General features: G+C 42.7%; 3 protein-coding genes across 8 annotated transcripts in view; all 3 read right to left on the reverse strand.

Annotated features, from left to right (window-relative positions):
• Nucleotides 1–6,214: 6,214 nt before the first annotated feature.
• LOC114792154 (monocarboxylate transporter 8-like) lies at nucleotides 6,215–10,365 on the reverse strand. Its single transcript, XM_028983050.1, has 6 exons — nucleotides 10,020–10,365; nucleotides 8,915–9,059; nucleotides 8,281–8,743; nucleotides 7,871–8,017; nucleotides 7,336–7,564; nucleotides 6,215–6,429 (listed from the first exon to the last, which is right to left on the reverse strand). The coding sequence occupies exons 1-6, from the start codon at nucleotides 10,363–10,365 to the stop codon at nucleotides 6,215–6,217; spliced, it is 1,545 nt and encodes a 514-aa protein (XP_028838883.1).
• A 398-nt stretch (nucleotides 10,366–10,763) lies between these two features.
• On the reverse strand, nucleotides 10,764–17,689 carry LOC114792637 (interleukin-13 receptor subunit alpha-2-like). 5 transcript variants are annotated; one of them, XM_028983960.1, is made up of 10 exons: nucleotides 17,496–17,689; nucleotides 16,824–16,937; nucleotides 14,985–15,151; nucleotides 14,518–14,671; nucleotides 13,977–14,094; nucleotides 13,323–13,507; nucleotides 12,593–12,735; nucleotides 12,200–12,344; nucleotides 11,822–11,930; nucleotides 10,764–11,722 (listed from the first exon to the last, which is right to left on the reverse strand). In XM_028983960.1, exons 2-10 carry the CDS (start codon nucleotides 16,900–16,902, stop codon nucleotides 11,671–11,673), a joined length of 1,152 nt encoding a protein of 383 aa, XP_028839793.1. In that variant the 5' UTR covers nucleotides 16,903–16,937; nucleotides 17,496–17,689; the 3' UTR covers nucleotides 10,764–11,670. The 5 variants fall into 5 exon arrangements, with proteins under 5 accessions (XP_028839793.1, XP_028839790.1, XP_028839789.1 ...); XM_028983957.1 differs by having other exon boundaries at nucleotides 11,822–11,960; nucleotides 16,824–16,934; nucleotides 17,496–17,683; XM_028983956.1 differs by having other exon boundaries at nucleotides 11,822–11,960; nucleotides 17,496–17,683.
• A 1,658-nt stretch (nucleotides 17,690–19,347) lies between these two features.
• Nucleotides 19,348–26,227, reverse strand: part of LOC114792685 (leucine-rich repeat and calponin homology domain-containing protein 2-like) — a 52,428-nt gene continuing 45,548 nt past the window's right edge. For both annotated transcript variants that reach the window (XM_028984033.1, XM_028984032.1), the window contains 3 exons: nucleotides 24,271–24,408; nucleotides 23,863–23,940; nucleotides 19,348–22,065 (listed from right to left, as the gene is read on the reverse strand). In XM_028984033.1, the coding sequence (XP_028839866.1) occupies nucleotides 21,946–22,065; nucleotides 23,863–23,940; nucleotides 24,271–24,408 (336 nt within the window). In that variant the 3' untranslated portion in view covers nucleotides 19,348–21,945. The remainder of the gene's footprint in view (nucleotides 22,066–23,862; nucleotides 23,941–24,270; nucleotides 24,409–26,227) is intronic.

Here is a 26,227-nt window from a genome sequence, read left to right on the forward strand (position 1 = left end):
GGTCAGGAAAAGTTTTTAGACCCTTTTTGGCCTGATTGTATATATACAAGACCACTAAGTTGTTTTTTCTGTTGTGTAACAGTTCGCAGATGAAGTGAGAGTGTTCAGACACGTCTGTGCTTGAGGGACTGTTACAAATACATGAGCATCCTTATAACGTACCCCAAGTCCTAAAAATAACCCCAATAATAAACCATTTTTGTGATCATTGCTGCTGAGTTATGATAACAATAACAGGCACTATAAGATTTTGGCCTTTGGGCATTTTCACGAGTGTGAGGGTGAGGGCCGTGGTGGCCTAGCAGTTAATGAAGTGGCCCCGTAATCAGAAGGTTGCTGGTTCGAACCCCTATCTGCCAAGGTGCCACTGAGCAAAGCGGCGTCCCCACACACTGCTCCCTGGGCGCCTGTCATGGCTGCCCACTGCTCAAGGGTGATGGTTAAATGCAGAGGACAAATTTCAGAGGACAATTTAAGTGTATCACAAGTGACAATCACTTCTGTCACGTCCATGTGGGCATGACGCGGCGGGTGAACGGAGAGCAGGACGAAGAGTGACGAGGAATGAAGGACGCTTTCACCTGACATCACGGAACAGGGGTTTAATGGTGAATCACAGGACAGGGGAGACATCCGAGACGAAGACACTGGTGAACACGGAACATAACTTCAAAGACCTGACAGCGGACAGAAACGAACAGGGCAGCTTTATACATTTGACACAGGTGAAAACGATTAGGGAACATTTCACAGGACAACAATTAAACTCCGGTCCGGATCCTGATCCTGACCCGGACCGGAGTAACCCCCATTTCGGACCGGATCCTGACAACTTCACTTTAAAACATGCTTGTTTTGGTAGTGGACACGGTCAAAACAAAGTATATCAAAGGTCATGCTTTTGGTGTCCGTACAATGGGAATTAGGAGCAAATAGAAGGGCCACATGGTGAGTTTGGGAGTAAACGGTGCTCCCGAGATGGGCTCCAGCATCCACGACCCTGAATAAGCGGCTGTAGAAAGTGAATCGGTGAGTGTGAGGGAACGGAGGAGGAAGGGAGGAGGCGGGATCTTGCGCCCTGCGGTGCCAGGTTGGGTGGACTTGTGTTTAAATTGTGAAGTGATTGTCACATGTGATACACAGCAGCACAGCACACGGTGCACACAGTGAAATTTGTCCTCTGCATTTAACCCATCACCCTTAGTGAGCAGTGGGCAGCCATGACCAGCGCCCGGGGAGCAGTGTGTGGGGACGGTGCTTTGCTCAGTGGCACCTCAGTGGCACCTTGGTGGCTCGGGATTCGAACCGGCAACCTTCTGATTACGGGGTCGCTTCCTTAACCGCTAGGCCACCCCTGCCCCACTGTACTTGTGTGGTGCCAAATGTGTGAATATCAGGCACAATTTTCATTCAATGATCTGAAGTGGTGACCGTTTCTGTCAGTTGTGTGTGTCTGTGTCGGTTTCCCCACTTCAAACACCACCGAAGGCCGTCTTACGTAAATGAATACTCCCCGGCATGCTTTGCCTTTCGTATCTATTCATTTCTCTAGATCCTGAAGACACACTTGAGGTGACATTAGCAAGCATGGTGGTGGCCTAGCGGTTAAGGAAGCGGCCCCCGTAATCAGAAGGTTGCCGGTTCGAATCCCGATCTGCCGAGGTGCCACTGAGCAAAGCGCCGTCCCCACACACTGCTCCCCGGGCGCCTGTCATGGCTGCCCACTGCTCACTCAGGGTGATGGTTAAATGCAGAGGGCAAATTTCACTGTGTGCACCGTGTGCTGTGCTGCTGTGTATCACATGTGACAATCACTACACTTTTTACTTTTAAGCAGGTTACAGCAACTGCTGTAGCAGCTTTAGGTTCAAAAAAGGTCAGAAATAAACGGAAGGGAACTTCTCAAGTACAAGACAGGGCAACATCGATACACGTATTCTTTTATTATTACCTGCAATAACAGTTTAAGCGTGAGATATTTGGAGGCCATCCCCAGGTGACGAAGGAGCCATTTTTAAAAAGTGTCAAAAGACATTTTCAGTGCAAGTATTGAGCTCTGCAGGTGGAAGGAAGCGTCCACGGCAAAGCCTGTCGTGCTCCTCATCTTCATCCTCTGTGGGTTCGCCACTCTGCACAGGCCGTGCCTCGGATCTCAGGTTTCCGTTCAAAGTCACACCGTCCCCATCTTCCCGGGAAGACCGCTGTACCAGTTTTTTTGGTCCCCTTCTAAGCGCCCTTGTCTGGTGACTGTCTGGACCACGGTGTTCCTCCCATCACGCATCTGAAAAGGAACACCGCAGCCGATGAAGCCAACATTCAACCGGTGGCATCTGGTGGGTTCCCATGACCCCCGTGTATATTTTCCTCTTCATCCTGCCACGTCTCGGATCAGTGGAGCTGAATGAAGTGATGTGTCTGTCCCTGCTAGACAGGTCCACTGTCGGGACCGCGGGGTTTCCGCTTATATGTCGATTATCTGTATGTGCTCAGTTCGATAAATGCACGATACCGTGTGTTGCTTGCAGATAAAAACGTTCTATCCCCAAATTATTCCGTTTAACAATTAAATAACAATCTGCAGTGACAGGCAATAAGCATTTCTATTTATTAGAAGAGTGACAGAATAAAGTGCGACATTTGCATTATTCTTTACCTCCAGTCGCACGAAGTCTTTCCCCCCGACGTCACGCGTGATCGGCGTCGGCGTCCCTGCAGATGTACCACAGGATCACGTAGAGGATGAGGAGGATGGCGAAGAGGAACAGGGCGATGAAGATGGCTTTTGTCACGGGGGAGACCAGGGACTGCATGGCGGGGACGGGGACGCGCAGGATCGCCGGTGTCCCCACCGGACATGCGCGGGGGACTCGTGTCACCTGAGTGGGGAGACGTGCTAAAATCTTCCCAGTGACATGTCCAACTTGTCTAAAACGCGTGGAATTATTCTAAAGGTTAGAAGACGCAGTTGTTCTTTTCCACTTGCAGTAGGTTTGGTGTGACATTTGAACTATGATAAAATGTGTATTTCTTGATGTTAAAGTGACGTAGCTTAATGTAACTTGATTTCATTAAATCTAAGCAGGCAAAAGAAAAAAATATGACAGAAGATTAAACCTGAACTCGAGCGGAAGAATAAGAAGAATAAGCGTTTTTCTCTATTTCAAAAGTCCTTCAGTAGAAATAAATGTGAAGTGATTGACACTTGTGATACACAGCAGCACAGCACACGGTGCACACAGTGAAATTTGTCCTCTGCATTTAACCCATCACCCTGAGTGAGCAGTGGGCAGCCATGACAGGCGCCCGGGGATCAGTGTGTGGGGACAGTACTTTACTCAGTGGCACCTCAGTGGCACCTTGGCGGTACGGGATTCGAACCGGCAACCTTCTGATTACAGGGCCACCACTGCCCCTCAATGTAACAGGCAGGAGGGACACAAGCACACGACTCCATAGAAACAGACAGGGATTCGAGACAGGACATGAGACACAGGGCACGAGGCACAAGACACGGGACACGAAACATGGGGCACAGGACATGAGACACGGGACGTGAGACAGAGACACGGAACACGAGACACGAGACCAGGTGACACAGACAATGCCCACACATTGACTTGAAACACACAGGAACATTTATAACCAACAGGAAGGTACATGGAAGAAATCGGAACATCAGGAAAATCTGTCTTATTGTCATGTCCTCGGATCATGACAATAAAATGTCTTGCTGTTGGAAGCCCACCATTGCTGTGTGCCATTGCTACAGTATTTTCCTGCAAATGGGTCTAATAAAGGATTTCCATATCAAATCTCAAATCATGTACATTTTGCATACTATTCGTTTCATGCTGATATGTCTGATTATTTTATTATGCACAAACAGCATGTTTATATGGAATTTTGGAAACCTTAAAAAACCGAAATGCAACCCACTGTTAACTCATTGACCACCTTGAGAGACTATGTTCTCTAACTGTGGTTCTCATTAGAAGAAAGTGATAGTTATTAATTACATCTGAATATGTCCAATTTTACAGTGCAAAGATAAGATTTACATTAAGATAAGATTGCCATGTAAAGTTTTACATAAGATGCTGTCTGTACCCGCTGAAAAGTTGTGTTGTGTCTCCACGTCGTTGCTCAGAATAAAACAAATCTTTATTTTTGTACTATAGCTAAACAATTTAATGCATAGGTTATATGAAGTGACTGCAATGGTCGCTTAATTGTGCACCACAGCTTGGAGAGCAGCATTTGCATGATCATGCACCTCCACTGCCTCGTGCCAGCGCTCCTCGGTGTTGTCCGACACGGCTGCCTTGCTCTTGGTTTGGACAGAACGAGTCTCAGGTTGGGTGGCTTCAGTTGGGTTCTCTGCAGGGTCAGACTCAGCAGGACGTATGTGGTTGACCAGCATCTCCACCAGCTTGGTGGCATGTTGCTGGCATGTGCGGATCTTCACTGGGGCCTCGGGGTGCCCTCCCAACATGGCGGCCACTGTAGGCAGCCTGATCTCGATCTCAACCGGCACCCTGAAGGTTCAATATAACATATCATGGGAGGATACAGAGCAGGGAGGAGATGATTCCTCCTCACAGAACTTTCTAGGTCCCACCTCTTCAGCTGTCTCCTTCAGGTCTAGTGGGTTTTTTCTCTTCTTTTCAAACCAAACCCACCTTGAGTGTTCATTGTTTGACTGTAGAACATGCTTTTGCAGACACTAGACACTTACTTATGTAATACGTTCCAAACAATCTGTTGGAATGAATATCATTCCAGCCCAGTAACGTTTGAAAGAGTTACAACTGATGTAGATTCCCAGATTGTTGGATGACTTAATATGTGTTATTTAATATGTGCTATGATGTGTCATATCAGACTTGTTCATGGAGTGATGGCTTACAGCTTGAAAGTTCCTACACAGTCAGATCATTCCAAAACTTCCTCAGCCTCCTGCTACGTAACATCTTTTCTTGATCTTTGGATGACAACTTACTCGGAGAGCTGGTGACGATTTCGCAGGCGCCGGACAACCCAGCAGGTGGCTCCTACGGTCAGAATGACGAGGACCAGGACCACCACAAATATAATGAACACATCGGACTGGAACCACTTAATCAGCGTCTCATTCTGGTCCCCACTGCTGTCCATCCCTGATAGAACCAAGTCACAGTCGTCTTGATTTACTTCTGGGTGAGCAGTTTTCTGGAGACGTGCAGAAGTGAGGAATGTTCTAACAGCAAACGAAAGCATGAAGACGCACTGACAAGATGGGCTGACACTTGGAAACCGAATTCTGAATTGTCCGACTATTTACACGATTTTTATTAAAACAAACTGGGAATCTTGGCAGTGAGAACAATCTAACTGTCAGCCATCTGCTGTGACGTCATCACACGGTAGCCTACTTATTTTATTCAATTCAATTTTAAAATGTGCTGGAAGAACATCGTGTGTAGTTTGATATGTCACTATTAAACTGAACTAAACTGGCATATCACTTAACGCAACTACATAATACAGTAAGCGGGAGCAGCGTTTCTCTTACCAGACACGACGTTCTCACTCTATAATGTGTGTGTTTTTTCTCCTGTGCGTGATAATAAAAACCTGATCTCCCTGACGACCGTTGCAGAACGCTTTCCCAGCTCTTCACTTTAATTTGCTAGTTTTTAGATATACTATTTCAAATTAATGGGTTCATTTTTTTTTATTTATTTAACCATCTCACCACAATAAAAAAAAGCGTAATTATTTTCTGTTTTATACTTCACGTCGATCAGAAGCGGAACATCGCGTCTCACAGACGTGATTTGACGCGCACCGAGCAGATTTAATGGCTTCGTTCCTCCGCGCTGTTCACTTCCTGTCGCGTCCACCAGGGGGCAGCAGCAGGTACACATGAGGACAGACTTGTTGATCTTGGCGCGGCGTTGTTCTCTGCTCGTTACCAGACTCACTTGCACTTCCCCTTTTCCGTTTTGTCTAAGCTCAGGAAAATCTGGACAGAGATCAAACACTCGGCCAACAGTATACACGGGGAGCAGAGTGACAAGGGGTGACAACACCTCCACAAAAAGATCATCCAAAAGCGACAGTGGATCTGGTGACTGGTGGGTCAGAGTGTGTGCTGTCAACACATCTTCTGAATCCTCTTTGGCAGGTCAGAACACAGAAGTTCACATCTGACATTCTTATATGACTGGGCCTATCATAGCCGTGTGTCCTGTATTGGCAGATTTTGACCGGCAGCACCCTTGGGATGTGGGAGGCCATCCTCAGAATGGGCTTCTAGAACTCCAGAGCCTGACCGAAGACGGCGGTGGACGCTTGGGACGAACAAGAGTACGATGCCCCCAACCATTGGAGGAATACCAGCCAGGTGAAAAGACAGGTGATAATTCCCAAAGGAGTCATGGAGCAGACCTACAAGAATGAGAGTAACATGAGAACCTGATTGTGAAAAACACTGAGGTGTTCCATGAGGAATGAGAGCTATGCACAAGAAAGCGATGAAATATTGCCAAACTCTGATCCCAGGCTCTTCTGCACAGTGTGTCCTACAGATCAGCACTATCCCAGAAATCATTATCCATATCGGGACTGAGAACTCGTGCTCTAAAAACTGGATGAAGATCAAACACTTAGCCCTCAGTATACATGGAGAGCAGAGTAAGCCATTATTTGTTGCCCTTAGGTTCTAAGGCTTAGAAGGACCCTCTTAAATATGACTTTAATCTGGATGTTGTGGATGATGTTTTGCTCCAGTTCCACTTTGTGATTGACAAGAGACACACACACATAGTGTAATTGTCCATTCACACCATGCACACCACACCTGATCTCTATAATCATGGCTGTCACCAGATGTTATGGCAACTTAAAATTGATGGCTGTGGTTGACAGCTGAATATTTATTAAATTACAACGTAGCAGTTGAGGTTCGATGAAATATTGTCATTGGCAGGCCTCTCATCATTGTTTGCATCTGGTGATGATGCTTGCTGCTGCCTTGTGTTCGGAGAACGTGTTCCTGTACAGCGTCTGTTTGACAAAAATACCCCTGAAAACCATGAAAGTGTCGAGTAACAGATTTTCTACCCGGATTTAGTCGACACAGAGGAGAAGACGAATTCATTACGAATTCACAGACACATTTTTACTGAAGTCCTAAATATATCTATGTGATCAAGACCGCCTCTCCTGTCAGAAGAAGAGTTACTTTAAGTGTAGGACCCTCCCACTTGTTTATTTAGTGTTCCGTTCTCACGCAGAGTTTTTAACTAGAAGCTTGTCAGCTCGTCATTGTGGTGATGACTAGCGGCCCCTGACCTGCGAGAGGCGGTCCTGCCGTCATGGGAAGTGCCATCAGCCCCAGCAGATAGCCGATGGCCTGCGACGCCCGACGGGGGCCAAACAGTTCAAACGCGATGGGGGCCATGAGGGTGATGAAGCAGCCGTCACACAGGCCCAGGAGGAGGCAGACAGCCAGAAGCCCCTCGAACGCGCCACACAGGGGCATCAAGGCGGTGGCCAGGCCCAGCAACAGGAATGCAGCGGCCTGAAGAGAGACAGAAGCAGTTGTTCTCCCACGAACACCTCCGTGCTGCCAACATCTGTATCTTGTTTTTTTTCCACAGAAGGTTACACTTTAGTTTCATGCACATCTGGAATACAGCCATTTACAGGGCAACATGATATCATATAAAAGAACAACACGCAAATGAGGGAATGGCTCTGGCCAAAGGCTGAAAACTCTGAGCAAGTGAAGGTTTATGAAATTACTCTCAGAGCATATTCCCATCGTGAAGCGATGCATGCTCTCACGGGCTGTTCCTTTTATAATGCAGCTCCGGAAATGCCATACCTGGAGGTAGACTTTACAGATGCCTGGCACCAGGTCACCAGCTCTGCCAACAATGAGGCGTCCGATGCCAGAGCTTGCCCCCAGAGACAGAAGCAGCACCCATTCTCTTTCAGCAGAGCCTGCAAACTGCTCTTGCACAAATGCCATCTGACAGTAACCACAAAGGAAAGAAAAAAAAAACGGCCATTTCATTGGAACACAAGACAGAACACAGAACTTTTTTTACTTACGTGGAAGAGAGAGTCATAACAAATAGCTATAATTAACTACAAAACATCCATGTACATGGAGCCTATGCTTCAAAGGTCTTTAATGAAGACCAAAATATTGTTCATGAATGCCTTACGTATAGAATTAAGTGAAAAATATAATACAGTACAACACTAAATATCATTTTTTTCAACACTTACAAGATGCACATAAGGCACAAAGTATCCCAGCATGGCAGTTGCTACTGCAAAGGCCCAAATCCGGTAAGTAGGCAGATGGAACACTCCCAGGTTAAAGTGTTTTTTCAGTTCCGACAGGCCTCTGTGGCAGCGACTCTCTGATGATGGAGTCGCGTGCGGCCCATTGCCATGGCGAACGGAGGAGACATGTGGCACAAAGGTGAATCCTGCCAGAACGGTCTGGACAAGCAGGGGGATGCTGAGGATCTGAAAGGTTCTGTCCAGTCCCAGCGGTGCCAGCACCTCCTCCAGCAGAGCAGGCATCCCCATGGAAAACAAGCTGCTGCCGGCTGTAACCAGGCCATTGGCCAGGCTAAGCCGCTGGTGGAAGTAGTGGCCCAGGATCACCAGTGAGGGCTGGAAGGCAAAGGAGGAGCCACAGCCAAAGAGAAGGCCGAAGGTGAGGTAGTGAAGGCCTAGAGAACTGAGGTGGGGAGATGCAAAATGTACATATTTTACATTGCATTATATTTACCTTTACACCCTTATCCAGAGTAACTTACAATCAGTAGTTACAGTAAATAGGTCCCCCTATTTACTGAAAGAACGTCCTGAAAAAATAAAACTTGAACTGTCTTGTAAAAACAATACTTACTTTGCAAACGAGCTGGTTAGAAGTCCAATGAAAGCTACCGCTGCCCCTCCAACCGCTGTTGCCCGACAGCCAAGAAAATCCGTACAGATACTAACCAACGGGGCGCAGAAGAAGATCATGCCCATGGCCAGAGCTCCAATCCAGGCTGAGAAGATAAGTGGGTGAGGGGGTTAGTACAGTTTTTTAATAAGAATATCGCACCTACCAGCAAAGCACACATTAATTTATTCTGGACAGTTTATTAAAATTAGGGCTGTCAATTGATTTAAAAAAAATCTAAATTAAAACAAATCAAAAACACCTTTTGCCAATAATTAATTGTTAGACACAAAAAACAATGTGACATGAGGGACACGTGTGCACTGTTAATTTTTAAAAATAATCACAGAGGTTAAGAGATTAATTTGTTTGTTTAACTATTTTATTTTACATTTATAAAGAATCAATATATATAAGAATTAATCAAACATAACCTACCACAGGCTCAGACAAATGTATGGAATAACATAAACAGGTTCATATTACATATATATAATATAACAGGGTAATTTTGATAGTCTTTGTTAAAATATATATTGTTTCAACCAATACAACTAGAAAACTATAAAGATGCATGACTGGAGACAGCAGGTATTCATGGTTTTAAAATGGATGTTTGCTGCCTAAAACAAATGATGGAAGTGAAGATTGGGTTACACTTTCAATACGTGCCGTTAAGCATCTTTATAAGACCAAGACTGGAATCTACATGCCATGGAGGACATTGCAAAAGCCAGTCATAAAAGAAACCTTTTGTCTATTGTATGCAACAGAAAACAAAATACGCCTTTGTGGCTTAGGGGGAGGATGATTACAATCGTGCATTTTACACATTGCATAATGTGGACCTTGAGTTTAAAAGTCAGTAAAAGTTAAGGCTTCCATTTTCACATAGTGTAGCTATCATTTTGATCACTTCCATGACTGGGATTGCGTCAGCCTTGTCACTTTTTATTGCCTCACCTTACTTTGTTCCACCTTGGGTAACCATTAACTTAATGCCAGTTTCCAGCAAGTCTCTGCTTTTGAGCATGATTGGGCTATATTTAAAAACATGAAAACATACCAACAGCAAACTGAGAGGAGATATCGCTGGCGTCTTCGTATAGCTTCAACAGCATCACGTGCAAAATGCTGAACGAATTCTGGATACCAAAGATGGATCCATAGCACCAAGTAGCAGTCAACACAACCAGCCAACCAAAGCCGCCCTCAGGAAAATCCAGATCAGCTACATGGACACTGTTGGAGTTCTGGTGGGTCTGGGCCTGGCTCAAGTCCAGAATTTCTCCAGAACTTACAAATGCAGGCAATCTGTCGTCTCTGCAGATTTCGCCATTCTCCTTTTTGCCAGAGTTTCCAAACGAATGCTTGAAAGAATCACCTTCTAAATGGGTCTCACGGTCATCCATTTTTTGGTAGATCCCATTTATCTGAGAGGACAGTCTCAGGAAAACATGCTGTAATCCATCAGATCGTATTTCCACTTCACTCTTGGCATTTGTCTGTTGAACTCGGGTTTAGTTGGCAAAATCTAAACCTCATGGTCAGGTTATTTATTAACTAAAGGCAACCTATAAACACTGATTTAGATGTACTGAAATCATACAACTGATACCTTTTGAGAATCCTAAAACATGATCCTCCACAAATTGGAAGAAATTAGTTGGTGATTTAAAAAAAGTCTCACACTTAATGTGGCAATTGTTGTTAGTCCAGCTGATTTTTTTGCCCACAAGATGGCATCCATGTTATTATATTGAGCTAAAATTGAGGCACTTTAATACAAAATGACACCATACTGCACAACATGGGAAAATGAACAAGCATATATTTATGAGCAGAAATCTATTTTTACATGGCATATGAATTCAACAGAGGTGTAATGTGGTTACATGGCAATTCAGAGGTACTCAGTGTTTGTTCATGAGACATGCTCCATGGTGCTCCGGTCGCCAGAATGCAAACTCCACAATCCCACTCCCTCTGCTTGAACTTGACTGTTCCAAACACATTCTTCCTGTGTCTTGATGATATCCATTCAGACCTTTTAACGTCTGAAAGAACATCTCGTTCTCATGCGCCAAGTTCTCAGCAATGAGCCACTTCCCCTAAATGACTATAATTTAACCATCGTGGCTCAGGCACGTTGTCAACTCTTATTAGTCAGCAGTACAAACAGCACACTGCATCAACCGTGATAACATTTTCTTGCACAAATGAATGCAGTTACAAATCTGCTACAGGTAAGTGAGCTCCTGTATTAACTGTAATTTTTATAATTATTAATAAAATACAACAAAAACATAATCAGTGCAAAAACAAAACCAAAAAAATAAATAAAAATGGTTAGAACTGTGGCACAATACTAAGAAAATGTTATGCTGTGTTCCATCAAACACTGCCTAGAGGACCTTTTGGAACATATGAAAGTCAGTGACATGGGCTGTTAAACTGAAGCCTGATAGATAAATTTTACATTCATCACAGTCACAACATAGAGTGTGCAGAACAAATACACACAAAAGCTTGTTGAGAACTCTAACAATGGTCCAAAAAAGGAGCCATACACATTAACGAAGCCACTAAAATGTGGGTATTCCATTGTGGCAGTAAGTCAAAGTAGACAGTAGGTAGTGCAAGTTTCAGAAAGTCTGCTATTGACAAACATATAGTGAAAGGGACCTAATATTAGGTCCCTTCAGGTCAGAAGAGGTTTATTCTGCTAGCAAAGAACACCGAGAAGAATTCTTGTTGTTTCCCTTCGATCTGAAAAAGAAAAAATATGTACATATATTTTGAATGACACAGATTAAAAATATATAAACTAATATAAGGAGCAAGCTTTTGGGTTTGTTGTTCACTCACATTTGCTTCGACATGCACAGATACACAAGGAGAGAGAAGATTGTCACTGTAGAAGCTACAATGGTGCAGATCAGAATAATGTTCCAGAAGGAAGCCCCAGTTTCTGTCCCTGAAAGCACAGGGGGAAAGGCTCCGTGGCCTATTAATTATGGAAGAGAAAGGTGTGAAAAAGAAAATTATCTATTTGCACAATTTTGATTATAAGATGCTTGAATGTTTGTGTCACCAGACTAAACGATGGGGACAGTGTTTATCTAGATTGCGTTATGTTGCCTGGCTGGTTATGGTCCAGCCATTCGGTGCCAGTCTTGTCTAGGGGAAGCTGACTCTCTGGCTGTCCATGTCCTGGTGAAGCTGTGGGAAAGTAACATGTAGTACCTGGCAGACATGTCTGGGGGCTCCATTCACTCCAGACTCCTCTGTCAGCACAGTACTTGTGCATTCTGGACCTAATCCGAAAGCAGCTCCTCCCATTGCTTGTAATTTGAGGAGTGAAGGTTGTTTCATCAGTAATGTTTGAAACCTGGAAAAGAACATCATGGAGCTTGTTTTATATGTCGCCCTGGGTCTGAAGGTGTGCATTGACTGACTAATCTTTTTTTGTTCTTCTTTTTTTTTTCTCAGTAATGGTTCTCATTGACATTGCTGCACTACACTCCTACACTCAATGGGAGACTTAGCCAAGCAAGTCGTAAGTTAAACCTCCAACGTCAGAGTGATCATTGTAATCATGTCAGAATATTGAATCAACATTAAAAGATTGTGTCATACCAGCCAGACATTTGACTCCTGGGCCTCCACCTGATACTCCAGACAGTGACAAGGTATCTGCCCTGTGGGTGGGGACCACTCAAGGCGAAAGACCTTTTCTGGGCCAAGTTCCAGGCTGACATTTTCCACCACACCAGGTTTGACTGTAGAAATTAAAGACAAAGAACAGATATAACTCCAAACAGCCGAAAGGAAAAGTGTTTCCTTAGAGAGGTTTTTCATCAAGTTTAAAAGTGAACTTGAAACCACTTCACATCATTGGTTAAAGCAGTGGTTCCCAACATGGGGTCAATGCCAGAGACAGTAGAAGGGGCGCAGAATTGTTTCTGCGCTGAGGTTACAAAATTATACTTATAAAATCCCAATAAGGCACCCAACAGATTAATCAAGACTCTGTATAGTCCTGTGTGCTCTATTTATTTAAATGGACCAGACAGCCTAAAAGTTGAGTCGACTGGGCTGGGTCAGGTGTAACTTTTTAGGGCTGAGTACAGCTCTATATAACCTGCAGTGTAAAACAAGGAGAACACGAACAAAAATCTACAATTGCTTTTTGTTTATTTTTGTAAATAAAAGCTTGTAATTAATTACCAAAAAAAAGTACCACCAGTTGTGGTAAAGCAATAGAGCCAAGAAACCATGGCATTTTTTAGGATGCTGGAGTGTCACATCTGTGTATATCTGCCCTTGTGTGTTGGTATTCAGAGTCAGGTTCAGGCAAGGCCATTACCATGGTTTTGAAGTTGCAGGGAGTAAAATGCTGGTCTCAGTGCTCCCATGGGTGACGTTCCATTAATACAAATGTTGAACTCTGTATATTCCAGCAGTGCCTCTTTGGGGAACCAGCATCCATCCCTAACACCATGAGACTCCAGATACTTTGGACACTCCATTGGTTTCTCCAAATCCCTGTGCCTACAAGTAGAAAGGCATGGTTCTAGCTTAAAAAATCTGACAAATTAAAAACAATTTATGTTCAAAAGTGCCTGAAAGCAAACCGTACAGAACTATAGAACTGAAGAAAAGTGATTAATGGTCACATGTGGGGACAGTACCTTAGCGGACGCGCACCCCCCGTGCTAGGCCACAACTGGCCAGAATTAAAATGTATTCATGAAGTGAAAAAAAAAATATTGATGCAAAAATTGTGCCCATGAATGATGTGCTCTAATGTAGCATTAAGTCTTTTTAATGTTGCAATGGTTGTTGTTTAGGTTATTCTTAATCACTGGTGCAAAATACAATGCTTTCCTTAAAGCACTTCAAGTGCCAAGTTATAATTTGTGTATTTTCTTGATGCCCCCCATCAAGCCTAGAAGAAACATATCTTGGAGGTGTAGAGTCATTGACAGTGTCCAGTGCATGGACCTTGCCTGCAGCTCACCAGTAGAAAAGATTTCGCTGAGAATGTTGAGGTTCCTCCTTTGCTCTCCAAGTGCACTCCATATATTCCTTCTGATGGAAAACACAGTCAAAATCTCTTACCCTGGTGCTAGCATGTCCTGTGCAAATCAGAAAAAGGCAAAGAAATCAGGTATCCTCTATGATGACCTCAGTTCAATTCAATGTAAATTGTCAAATTAACGTCAGAGCCCATTGTGAAGTTTTTCTTTCATGAGGGTGAATATGAAAAGAATCCATTAGTAACCTTGCCACAGAATTCAGGAGAATCTTGTGGCTTGGAAAAGTTGCCAAGTGAAGATGTCATGGGAAGATTTCTCAACAACACCTTCAATCATCTTATATATCTATATTACAGTCAGGCATAATCTTCAGAAAGCATATTTTAATAGATAAATGAACAAGAGCAGACAATGTGCCATTGTCATTGGATCCTCATGCACAGGTATAAATCTGGTAACCAATGGACAGGGTCGAACACAGATGGCTATGTTTACTTTGTCCGGCTCTGGTCTGTACCGTACCTGTGTGCTGAGGAGACTGCTCCAGATGCACCGTGCTGCTATGCAGCTCAGTTCCGTTGGTGCACTTTCCCTTCACTATGGTCTTCAACTTCAGCTGCACAGCCTGCTCCAGATCAAATTGATCCCGCACAGATGTCTGGCTGGTGCGGATGCCCTGTCAAAAGAGTTGGCTTCAGAGCCCTCATTCAAAAAGAAATGTGTGTGGCTCCCTTTAACCTCTGACATCAAGGGACATGATTCTAGAGAATCATTACAACCTTAGAGAAGAGGAGAAGGATCCTTCAGAAAGTCTATGTATAAGCCTATTGTACAAGCCTATATGCCGATTTCAATTTCAGAATTGCTTGCATGACACAATCTTTCTGAGTAAGGACTGAGTAAGACCATACCTGTGTCACCACAAACCATGTAAACAGAAATACGAGCTTATCTCACAGTGTCTCACATGTGATGAATGACAATCACACCTTCCATCTGTTCTCGTAGGCGCTGAAGACCTCCACTTGGTAGCGCACTGTGCAGTCAGTTATGTTCCTCAGACTAGCTGGCCGATTCCAGTGGATTTCCAGATGTCCCAACAAACCCAGATCTGACACAGTAATGTTCTCAGGAGGGTTCACTGGAAAAGAAAGAGCTGGACTGAGATTTTAGAAACACTCAAAAGCCCTTAGGCCTCTGTCCACACCCAGGCATCAGCTTCCACCATAAAAGTGTATCTTGAATATTCTACCCTTTCAAAAATTTGGGGCCCTTCAGCATTGGAGCCCCGGTGGGCTGTGTCCTGACCTCCCTGGAATATCTAGTTTTCAAATGACAAACCTACATATTTGTACGCTATTTGTACGCCACAAAAATCTATCAGGAAGTCACTTCCTTGCGATACCAAAGCAAATTACCGCACCGTCCAACCAATCGGTTCAACACAGTCATCAGGTGTGCAAACACTTGCTTGCTTAATTTTAGACTCACCAATCAGGCGTTTAAGCCCTATAAAAAGCAGCGGGTGAGTTTGTTGGTCTTCAAGCACAATGTCAGAGAAAGAGTAAATCAACGAGGAGGAATCAACAGAGGAAGAGATGGAGTCCATGCTGGAGGCAGAAGAAGAGGAAGACGAAGACAAGAAGGTGCTCAAAGAGGACCGAATCTGACAAATGAGATCCGCTCAACACTGGCTGACCCCGTTGTCAACCACGGCCTGATGCTGAGGGAGGCTGGACTGGACTAAGCCGATACAGAGTGGCAAGTGTGATAAAAACATTTCAGCTGGAAAATAGGTAGTGTAAAATGTGGTTTTGCCCAACAATGCTATAACACTCAAACAGCTCCAAGCTAACATTGTCAATAACCATGCCAGTTTCAACGATATCCATGAGGTCTCGATATCAACACTGGCACGCATCCTAAAAAAAACATATTCAAATGAAGCAAATTTATCAAGTGCCTTTTGAGCACAATTCCGAAAGAGTGTAATGGTTGTGGAATGGTTATGCAGGGCTATGTGTTCACTTTAGCAGAGTGATCTTGCATACTGTCTCATAATATTTTACTCCACTGTAATATGTACAACTACATCTACACTGAACTACACAATTTTGCCTGACACTGTTCTTCAGGTAGTTTTACGAATGGATGGAGAGGAGATCCAGCATGAGTTCATTTACGTAGATGAGACTGGGTTCAACCTGACAAGAACACAAAGGAGGGGAAGAAACATCAATGTCCCAGATCAACGTGGGGGAAATATAACACTCTGTGCAGCCATTACAACAACATTTATTTCTTATATAGCCCAAAATCACATACAGTATGTCTCAATGGGCTTTGATTACACAGAATGGGGACCTCCACCGCCATGCCCATGTGGGCCCTCTCTCTTTCAGCAACATCCACATTTCACCGTCCTATATCTTCCACCATACTCTCCATTCCTCAATCCTATGGAAGAGTTTCTTTGGCATGGCGGTGGATGATCTCCGTCTCCAGGCTGAGGTACTGTTTTAAAAAAAACGGGCCCTAATCGTGCTTAAGCAATCCAAAAAACCTGTAATTGTAGTCACTTTTAAATTTATGATACTGTCACTGCTGTATTATTATAATAGTTTTACTTTCACCATCATCCGCTTTGTTGATGTCTTTAATACTGCATGGCTGTGTGTGGTTACTAAAGATAAATCATTTTTCATTTACACTTAAGGGGAATCCCCATCTTGAAGGTGATATGTGTGTGTTTTTTTTGTGTGTGTGTGTGTGTGTGTGTGTGTGTGTGTGTGTGTGTGTGTGTGTGTGTGTTTGGGAGGCGGCTTTACCTTCTTCTACAGGAACAAAAGTGCCAATAGTTGTCTTCATGTTATGGCTTGTAGCCAGGATGAATATGAAAGCCAACATGTCACCCTCCTAAGCCAGACCACTAAGCCTTCCTGCTAAAGTAACCCAGGGCTTTAGTATGAGAGATCAAGAATTCAATGATACTCCATAAATCACACGTCAAACACACATTAAGTGTCTTGCTCAGGGACACAATGGTAGTAAGTGGGATTTGAACCTGGGTCTCCTGATTCATAGGCGAGTGTGTTACCCACTAGGCTTCTACCACCACAGTGACCGAGTGTGTTACCCACTAAGCTACTACCATTGTGTCCCTGAGCAAGATTCTTAACCCTGAGTGTCTCCAGGGGGATCAGTCTGATTTATTGAAGACATTACCGCAATAAAACCAGTAAAAATTAATTCTAGAAGTAAGATCAAATTCTGAAAATACATAGATTAAGCACAACTACATAAATGTCCAGGTACTCTGTTGCTGATTAACTCTGACATGCTGAACTATTTAGTAATAGATGGTACAAAACAATTCAAAGGTAAAATGAATGATCATTTTTGTACATAATAATAATGCCAATATGTATTTGTATAAGACATGGGGGGTGTAACTGTACTTAAAATTGAAATAATGTTTGAAGAAGAGAACTAGTTCTTACCCTGGATGTGAGCTGCTGGCGTTTCTCTCCTTGAGCTGATGGTCCCTAAGATTCTGGTGATATTGCTGAGTTCTCCAACAGGACAGATCCTTATGATGGTTTGGGCTCCCCCTACTGTACAAAGCCAGAATGCTGCTGTATGGTTTGAAAGCCAGCTGATATGTTTTTTTTTTAACAAAGAATATGTCTTGTCAGGAATATGTCTAATCAAATTACACTGTTATCTGATAGATGGTTGAATAGTTGACAGTTACAGTAAGTGAACAGGTTTTTAAATGGATCAGCTTGTGCATGAAGAATAATGAGACAGGGAGGATCCTGACTTGGCTGCAGTGGAAACTTTCTCCACAGATAGCTGGAGGGAGAATCAACCACAAATTTCCAAAGAAATCCTAATCCCCCAAAGGCATTCTGGGCACACACACATACACACACACAGCAGCAGCAGCAGAGAAGGATATACAGTCCAGTAATAAAAACAGTCCATATTGGATCCAAGTCTTTGGTAAATTTATTAACAGAAGCCAAGATCTGCAGAGAGAATCAACCAGAGATACACCTGAGTCATATTTCCAGCTCTTGTTTAATTATGTGAGTAGGTATATGAAAAGTTTCAGCAGGCAACCATACAATTTAATACTACCCAGAAGGAGATATTTTACCAGCAATACTTTATTTACCCATCATTAATTATGAATAGGACCACAAATGATAAATAATTGAGCTCAGTTTATACTAAAAAGTGGTTTTTCTTATTATTTAATTAAATAAAGTCTGAAAATCAATTAAATTCACATATTGCAATAAATTGTGCTATAATGCATATATTATAAACTATGACAAAGACAACTGTGGGAAAGAAGAGGGACACATAGATGACCTATATATAATATACAGTACAGGCCAAAAGTTTGGACAAACCTTCTCATTCAATGTCTTGTCTTTATTTTCATGACCATTTACATTGGTAGATTCTCACTGAAGGCATAGTACTGAAGTACTATGTAGTACAAAAAAAGGTGAACTAACTGAAAGCATTTTTTATATTCTAGTTTCTTCAAAATAGCCGCCCTTTGCTCTGATTACTGCTTTGCGCACTCTTGGCATTCTCTCGATGAGCTTCAAGAGGTCGTCACCTGAAATGGTTTTCCAACAGTCTTGAAGGAGTTCCCAGAGTTGTTTAGCACTTGTTGGCCACTTTGCCTTCACTCTGCGGTCCAGCTCACCCCAAATCATCTCGACTGGGTTCAGGTCCTGTGACTGTGGAGGCCAGGTCTCCACTTTTTGTTAAGTACATAACTCCACATGCGTTAATTCAGAGTTTTGATGCCTTCAGTGAGAATCTACCAACGTAAATGGTCATGAAAATAAAGAAAACACATAGAACGGGAAGCCTGCGTCCACATTATTGCACAGCACCCACTGGGCGCTGCTTGCTAGTCCTGATCAATTATGCCTTATTGGCGTTGGCTTGAATTGATCAGGTGCATTGGCCCCAGCTGTGAGAGCCCAGCAGCCCCTGGGCGTCAAATATTTCCTGAATAGTTCAGCTAAGCAACTTTTTATTTTAAGGCCTGATTCAGAAGATGTGACCATAAACACTGTGAACTTTTCACAAGAGGCTCCGCATTCACATTTGTCTCAAAACCAAGTTGTGCCCACAGTGCTGCTGTTCTGTTTGTCTTTTCAAATAAATCAGCTATGATAATCCGCTCACACATCATATGTCATTAAATGAGTACCAGTCAAAAAAAATTGAACTAAAATGACATGTTTATAGAGATAAATAGAAACTATTTTAACAATTATGCAAAAACAAAAAGGGTAGTGAGAAAAAAATATCACAACTGGATATAAGAAAAACATTTTATTTGAGATTTTTTTGAACTTGAAATGTTCATTTTGTTTCATTCTTTTTAAGAAACATCATGTTTTTCATTTTGATTTGACTTTACAGGGAATATGTACATGTATGAGGGCTTCATCTAATAGGAGTTCATGCATGCGGTCAACATCGTCTCATACAAAACCAACTATGTACACACATACACTGGATCAGAATGAATTCATCCGAGGAGCGTATGTGAACAAAGAAATGAAGAAATAAATAAATAGGTCAGGGTAAGTCCGTGAGACCTGATCCATCCTGCTAAAATATCTTTTCAGTTTGTGAATGCAGCACAGCAAACACCCAAGACAACGGCAGAAAACGGCCAAAAAATCATTGGGCACATAGGGCCAAAGAATATGCTTTTAACATTGTGGCACAAAGGTTAAGAAATAATGCTTAGGAGGTTTAGAAATAAAGATGACATGGACGACTGTTGGCTAAAATCCTATAGGTACAATCTGATATCCACACGTTTCTGTTAATTGTGGTGAAACCGCAACACTACCATAATTACCCAAGCATATGTATGTTGTGTAGACAAGATAACTGGCATATCAGATAAACCAGTAGAGATGATATTTAATGTGGTCAATCTCAAACACGCACATGTCCCACACGTACTCAGTGAATGTATGTGCAATCGAACAGACACACTGACTTTTAAGAAACATGGACAATGTCTGGCTGGCTGCAGTACAGTATTGAGCTCTGCCCATCCCCACAAGGTCTTTAAGAGTTTCCCAATAATTTTTCTTGAACAAAATGTAGTTCTATGTTTTCTATACATTCAAACAGCTTCCCAGTTCTAATAAAATCGTTTATTCTACCATATTGTACAAGGTTACATAGACTGCCTGGAGTTAGTGTACTGAACCTCCATTCTTGACTCTATTGCACACAGTTGTGCTTCAATGGAGCTAAGCCCGCCAAGTTGTTTACCGTCGATGCACAGGCATAGTGCCTCCAAGGTCACATGCAGGCTTTCCTGTATAGTCTGTTTCTGTAGATCATGCCATTATAGTTGGTGTAGTCAAGCAGTGAGCCTGCCAGTAAAACATGGGTAAACAAAAGTTTTGTGTACCCACACATCAGACTGATCCATCTAAAAGCAACAAAGAAACACTTTTTTATTTGCCATTACAAACAATCAGTTCAAGAGCCAAAGCCACACACTCTAACAGGGCCATTCATTAGAAAAGCCTTTTGTTTTTATTGGCAGGGAATTGGAAGTGGTTGAAACGCTGGGTTGAAATCCAGTATTTAATTTGTTGGTAAAAATGTAATGGTCTCCCGATCAAACTAACACGCACAAACAATTACATACGATTGATGCTTTTTTTCAATGAGGAAAAGGATCCGAGCAACACTAACTAAAAGATGGTCAATAATATCCAAATCTAAGAGCCAAATGAGACAATTTGAGCACTGATGTAAACAGCACCTCTGCGATTCTGTCATCAACATTAACGTTCACTTATCATTTACAGCTCATTACGATCTATTATTTTGGACAATTTAGAATTTCTCTAAATTATTTCCTGCCAGACGCTTTTGTACATTCCATAGCCCATTTAATGTTATGAAGACAACACAAGTGATAACCCGCTTTGGCTACGTTGGCTACGTTAGGAACAAACTCAACAGAACATGTATTGGGGGAAAATAAGGTGCAGCATTAGGCTCCAGCATTCTATTCACTTTGTGCCCAATGACAGAAATGAAAAACTTTGTTTGGGCATGTGTGTGCGCGTGGGTGAAGGGCATATTTCATCCTTTGAATTTTATGGTCATGGTTTATAGTTTCTCAGGGTTTTGTCAGCATAGATCTACCTGGGAACAAAGTCAAACCGGCGAGTACACATTAATATCTCACCATCATGGAACTGAGGCATTCATTTCTCCCCGGTGTGTGTGTGTGTGTGTGTGTGTGTGTGTGTGGAGGTTTTTCAAATCTTTTGAGCCATCTTTCTTCTGAAGTTCCTCTGTGCTTTGCGAACTCCTCCATCCCACTGCACTGCTTTCAGCTGACAGTGAGGAAGACGGAGAGTGGTGGTGAAATCACCTGTCATCATGTGGTTTCAACTTTTCATGCTGTAAATGACATCTTTTCACCACACACCACAGTCCCACATTGCTTTCAAAAATAAAAGCCGAACACACACTCCATCACACAGTTTCACTTGAATGGAGGTGAAAGAAAGCCACAGTGGTCCAGCTGACGTCATGCAGGGCTGCGTGGTCGGGCAAGCCCCATGCGCCGGCTCCCCACTCAGCCAGCTGGGACTAAACCCCAGGGTCTCTGTCCTCCCCCAAAAGGGCTCACAGGTCCACCAGGGTGGATGATGAAAATGAGTGATGGGTGGATGAAGTAAGGATGTTTCCAAATCTTCATTGGTCTCTGTAGGAAGAGAATAAATGTGTCCAGCGATGCACAGACTCCTCCTCCGGCTGGGGAGGCTCCTGCTTACTCGTGTGTTTCCTCAGACGGAGGCTTGACTGAGTGTTCTTTTTTTGTTGTGGTGGGGTTGGGAATGGAGGACACATAAAGCCCATGGCCCACTAGATGGTCGAGAGTTGGGTGGGTTTGGATGCTGGCAAGTCTAGAAGAGCCTGAACTGTCACTCCCACCTTCACCAGTCCCCTCTCCTCCAATATGTGGTGTGGTAGACAGAGCTTGTCCTGTGCAATAAAAATAAATCAATTTTAAGTTAATGGCAGCGTGACATTTATCTCAGATCTGGATAGATTTTACACACACATATTTCAAGGATGCCTTCAGCATTTTTATTACCGTTAGGGAGGGAACATGACACGTTAGGCACATATGGTCGTCATGTGTAGCTAGAGCAGCAACAAGAGCAGCTAATGAATTGTTTCTTCTGATATTACATCGATCAAAAAAAGACTTCTCCACCGCATCAATGGGGTCAATTTATTTATGTTGGGCCCTATAATCATCCAAGACACAGGGAACACAAACTGCTAAAATATCTGGCAGCACTATGTAGCAGGAAACTATACAATTATACTTTCATGCTTGCTTTTATTTAATTACACCCAAAAGTAAGGCATGCCTTTTTATTGCTGTTAACGATAGCACGATATTGCTGGTAATTAACCATTATCAAACGTCAACAGCGCTACCAGCCAACTGCTAACCAGCTACAGCTTCCATCCCATGTGTGGGATTTCAAGTGTTTTGGTTGACGCAAAGCAAACTAGGGGTTCCACAGTCGTTTGATTTGCTTCTTTTTTTTTCAGTAATTGCACGCAAAATGGAAAGGATTTACACTGGAATATACATGCTGTGCTGCAGTGTATCACAATCACTTCACTTTCACTTCACTTAAGGTGTGATATTCAACACTGTGGATAGAACAGGGTTGATGCATAACAAAACAATAAAAATCCAGCAGGACACTTTTCCAAAAATAAATTAAGGCCAATAATTTTTTTTAATCCAGTCATTTCTAGAGCACTCAGAAGTTGAGTTTCCTCTTATTGCTGATTCCACCCATGAACCAAAACATGTACCGTGGCTGCTCCCTCAGGGGATGGGATAAATGCAGAGACCACATTTCACTGTGACCTGGGTGCTGTGCTGTTGTGTGTCACATGTGACAATGAATTCCTTTCACTGTATGCACTACACACAGACTGCCCTATGCCTCCCCGTAATAATACCTGCCTCTCCCCGATTCTGGCATCACTTCATTGGTTACCAGTGAAGTTTAGGATGGAGTTCAAGATCTTGTTGATTTTTTAAGCTCTATGCGGGTCAGAGCCTCAGTACCTCTGTGATTTTCTTCATAAATACAGTCCAGCAAGACAACTTCGGTCTTGACCATCCCTGTGACTAGGCTAAAGGCTCGTGGAGACAGAGCCTCTGGGGTTGCAGTCCCTGGAAAAACTGTCATGAGCCGGTCCGGAAGGAGATTCACGTTAGTCCTATGTAATGTTCCCTAATCGTTTTCACCTGTGTCGAATGTATAAAGCTGCCCTGTCCGCCATCGGGTCTTTGTTGTGTTACACATTCCCCTGTCCTGTTCTGCATAAATGAAACCCTGGTTTCATGAAGTCATGCAAATGCGTCCCTCTTCCCATCATCTCCGTTCACCTGCCTCGTCATGCCACCATGGCTGTGACAACAACCTTCCCTGACATGTTAAATCCGGTGGTGGTTTTTAAATTGAGGTTAAAAACTTTTCTCTTTTGCTTTTTGTACTGAGGGAGACATCATGTCCTCTAGTAGTTTTGTTCCTTGTATTTTATTTAATTTTATGTTGTATTCTGTATGCAGTTTTATGTACACGGCTTCTTGTACATCACCTTGGTGCTTTATAAATAAACTGAGTTCTTATTAACTGACTCTCATAAAAAGCTTGATTTTATTATGAAAATTTATCACCCCTTCTGTAGTCAAGTGACTGAAATGTTCATTTATTTCCATTTCAAGATTAAATAACTCTGAAGTACCTGTGGCACACCAAGCTTTTTACAGGCATCCAGAAAATTCTCCACATTCCTGCGGCACTTCGCCATGCTGAGCTTGGGCTGTGTTGCAAATGAGAAGAAAAACACACCATATCAGACAAAAATAATACATCATGCAGTGTGTTTAAATGTGTCTATGCGTGTGCGCACATGTATTTACAGCATTTACCAGACGCCCTTATCCAGAGCGACTTACAATCAGTAGTGATGAAATTCATTACATATGACCTAAGGTAAACTTTTAAGTGAAGTTGTAAGCAGGTAGACAGGTAGAACAGATTTTTTTATAATGACATGTCAGGTGAATACCAACCACAGAGGGGGAAAAAACAGTGACAGTTACATGACAAAAACAAATAACAATTTTTTGCAACTACTGATGCAACTTACCACTGCTGGGGATGGCACATGAATGCTGGCCACAGAGCGCGGTCGGATGTGGTTGGCCAAATGACATAAAACTACCCCATCCATTAGTGCCGCTCCCACGTCGTCAGGCAGCAGGACCTTCAGCCTAGACTCCAGATTCTATGGAAAGGCCACATGAAGCGGAATATCAAATATAGAGTCCAGGGTAAAAAGGACAAACGTTTATAGTGGTTATGTGGTGACATCAAATTTCAGGAAGTTCTCACATGCCCATGAAAGGTTCATATAGTCACACAACCCATGATCCAGCATGACAGTGAAGTAGTAAATCATTCACATGGTAAAAGTCACATTATCAGGACAATCTCATACTGTCATTAACAAATATCAACCCAAGCATGTCAAGATTTTTGACATACAAGAGCTACAAGAGTTCGATACACCACATCACAAATGTGATGTGAAAGATCTTGAATTTAACAATTTTTCAATTTATATGTTTATTGTTCACCATCTTCATCACTGCCTGCAAATAGGTCTGATAATTCCAGATTAACATTTCAAACTGGTGTTTGTATTTTTTAATAGAATTACACTTCATGAATTTTCTTTTTTACCTGCCTAATTATCATTTTGTGCCAGGTCCTGTGACATATGCAGATACTTTTCGTTCTGTAAATACTTCTGTAAAAGTGATTGTCATTGTCATGCACTGCAGCACAGCACATGGTGACACAACGAAATGTGTTTTTTAACCATCACCCTTGGTGAGCAGTGGGCAGCCATGACAGGCGCTTTGCTCATTGGCACCTCGGTGGCTCGAGGCTTGAAAAAAAAAAATTTAAAATCTGCCTAGGCAAAGACATGACAGCATAGTAAAGTGAATATTTACACACACACACACACACACACACACACACACACACACACACACACACACACACACACACATATATATCATTGTTAGTGAGAAACGCTGTGCAGAGCCATAACAGACGTCTTCAACAAAGGGCGAATCATCCGGTTTTCTTGCTGTATGGCACACACAAACTTGTGCACTCTACAAAAAATCCCTTTAACAATGCAATCATGGGAAGTTGATGAAGTTCAACCACAATTAAAACATTCCTCTCTACAGCAGCTGTCGACAGGCCTGCTGACACAGTCTGACCCCACCCTCATTCCCCAGAGGAAGAGCTGCCATGTTTTACGTTCATCTGTCACACCTACATGTTTCTAGTAAAAAGGCTGTTAAATGGACTGTTGCTCTAAAAATTGTCATTGTGGAACAATTAGGTATCTTGATGGGATTCATTAAATGTCATACAACTCAGGTGCAGAAAACAGTTTGGTTGAGTTGATCCCAGTCTTGCATTTGCAAAATTTCATTAACATCGTTCTCTTGTTTATGTCACATATGAAGAATGCATTCCACTCCTTTCATGTATCTGCATCTGGTGCATGTGGTAAAAAAACAGGTAGATCTGAACTTCACCCAGAAATTGAAGTTGGGCCAGAATACAAACACATCTGTAATTGTAAAAGTAACTGGAACAGCATCCAGCCCTCCCTTCACTTTCAAGCCTTACAGTGACAGTGGAGAAAAAAAAAGTGGAAAAAGTGGAGAAGGAAAGACAATGCTCAATGATGAAATGGAAATACAACATGTAATCAGGGGTTGTTCCGCCAAGAGCTCAAACAAGCTGTCATGTGGTTGGTTTTATAAGACCTGTCAGTCTAATGTTAGGGAAAGGGTTTTACATATGATTTATAAATATTGCTGATGGATTATTAAAAACTTATCAATTTCCCAGAAAACCTCTGTCTTCACCTCTGAGTGTATATTTGCACAAAACACCTCACGTTAGACCAGTGCTGACAGCCCCTAGGGGAACAAGCCAAAGGTGACACTGGCAAGGAACTCCCTGAGTTGAGAAATAGGAAGGAACCTTGAGAGGAACCCAGGCTCAGAAAGAAA

This window comes from Denticeps clupeoides, chromosome 6 (genome assembly GCF_900700375.1).
Source record: "Denticeps clupeoides chromosome 6, fDenClu1.1, whole genome shotgun sequence".
In the NCBI taxonomy this organism is placed as follows: domain Eukaryota; kingdom Metazoa; phylum Chordata; class Actinopteri; order Clupeiformes; family Denticipitidae; genus Denticeps; species Denticeps clupeoides.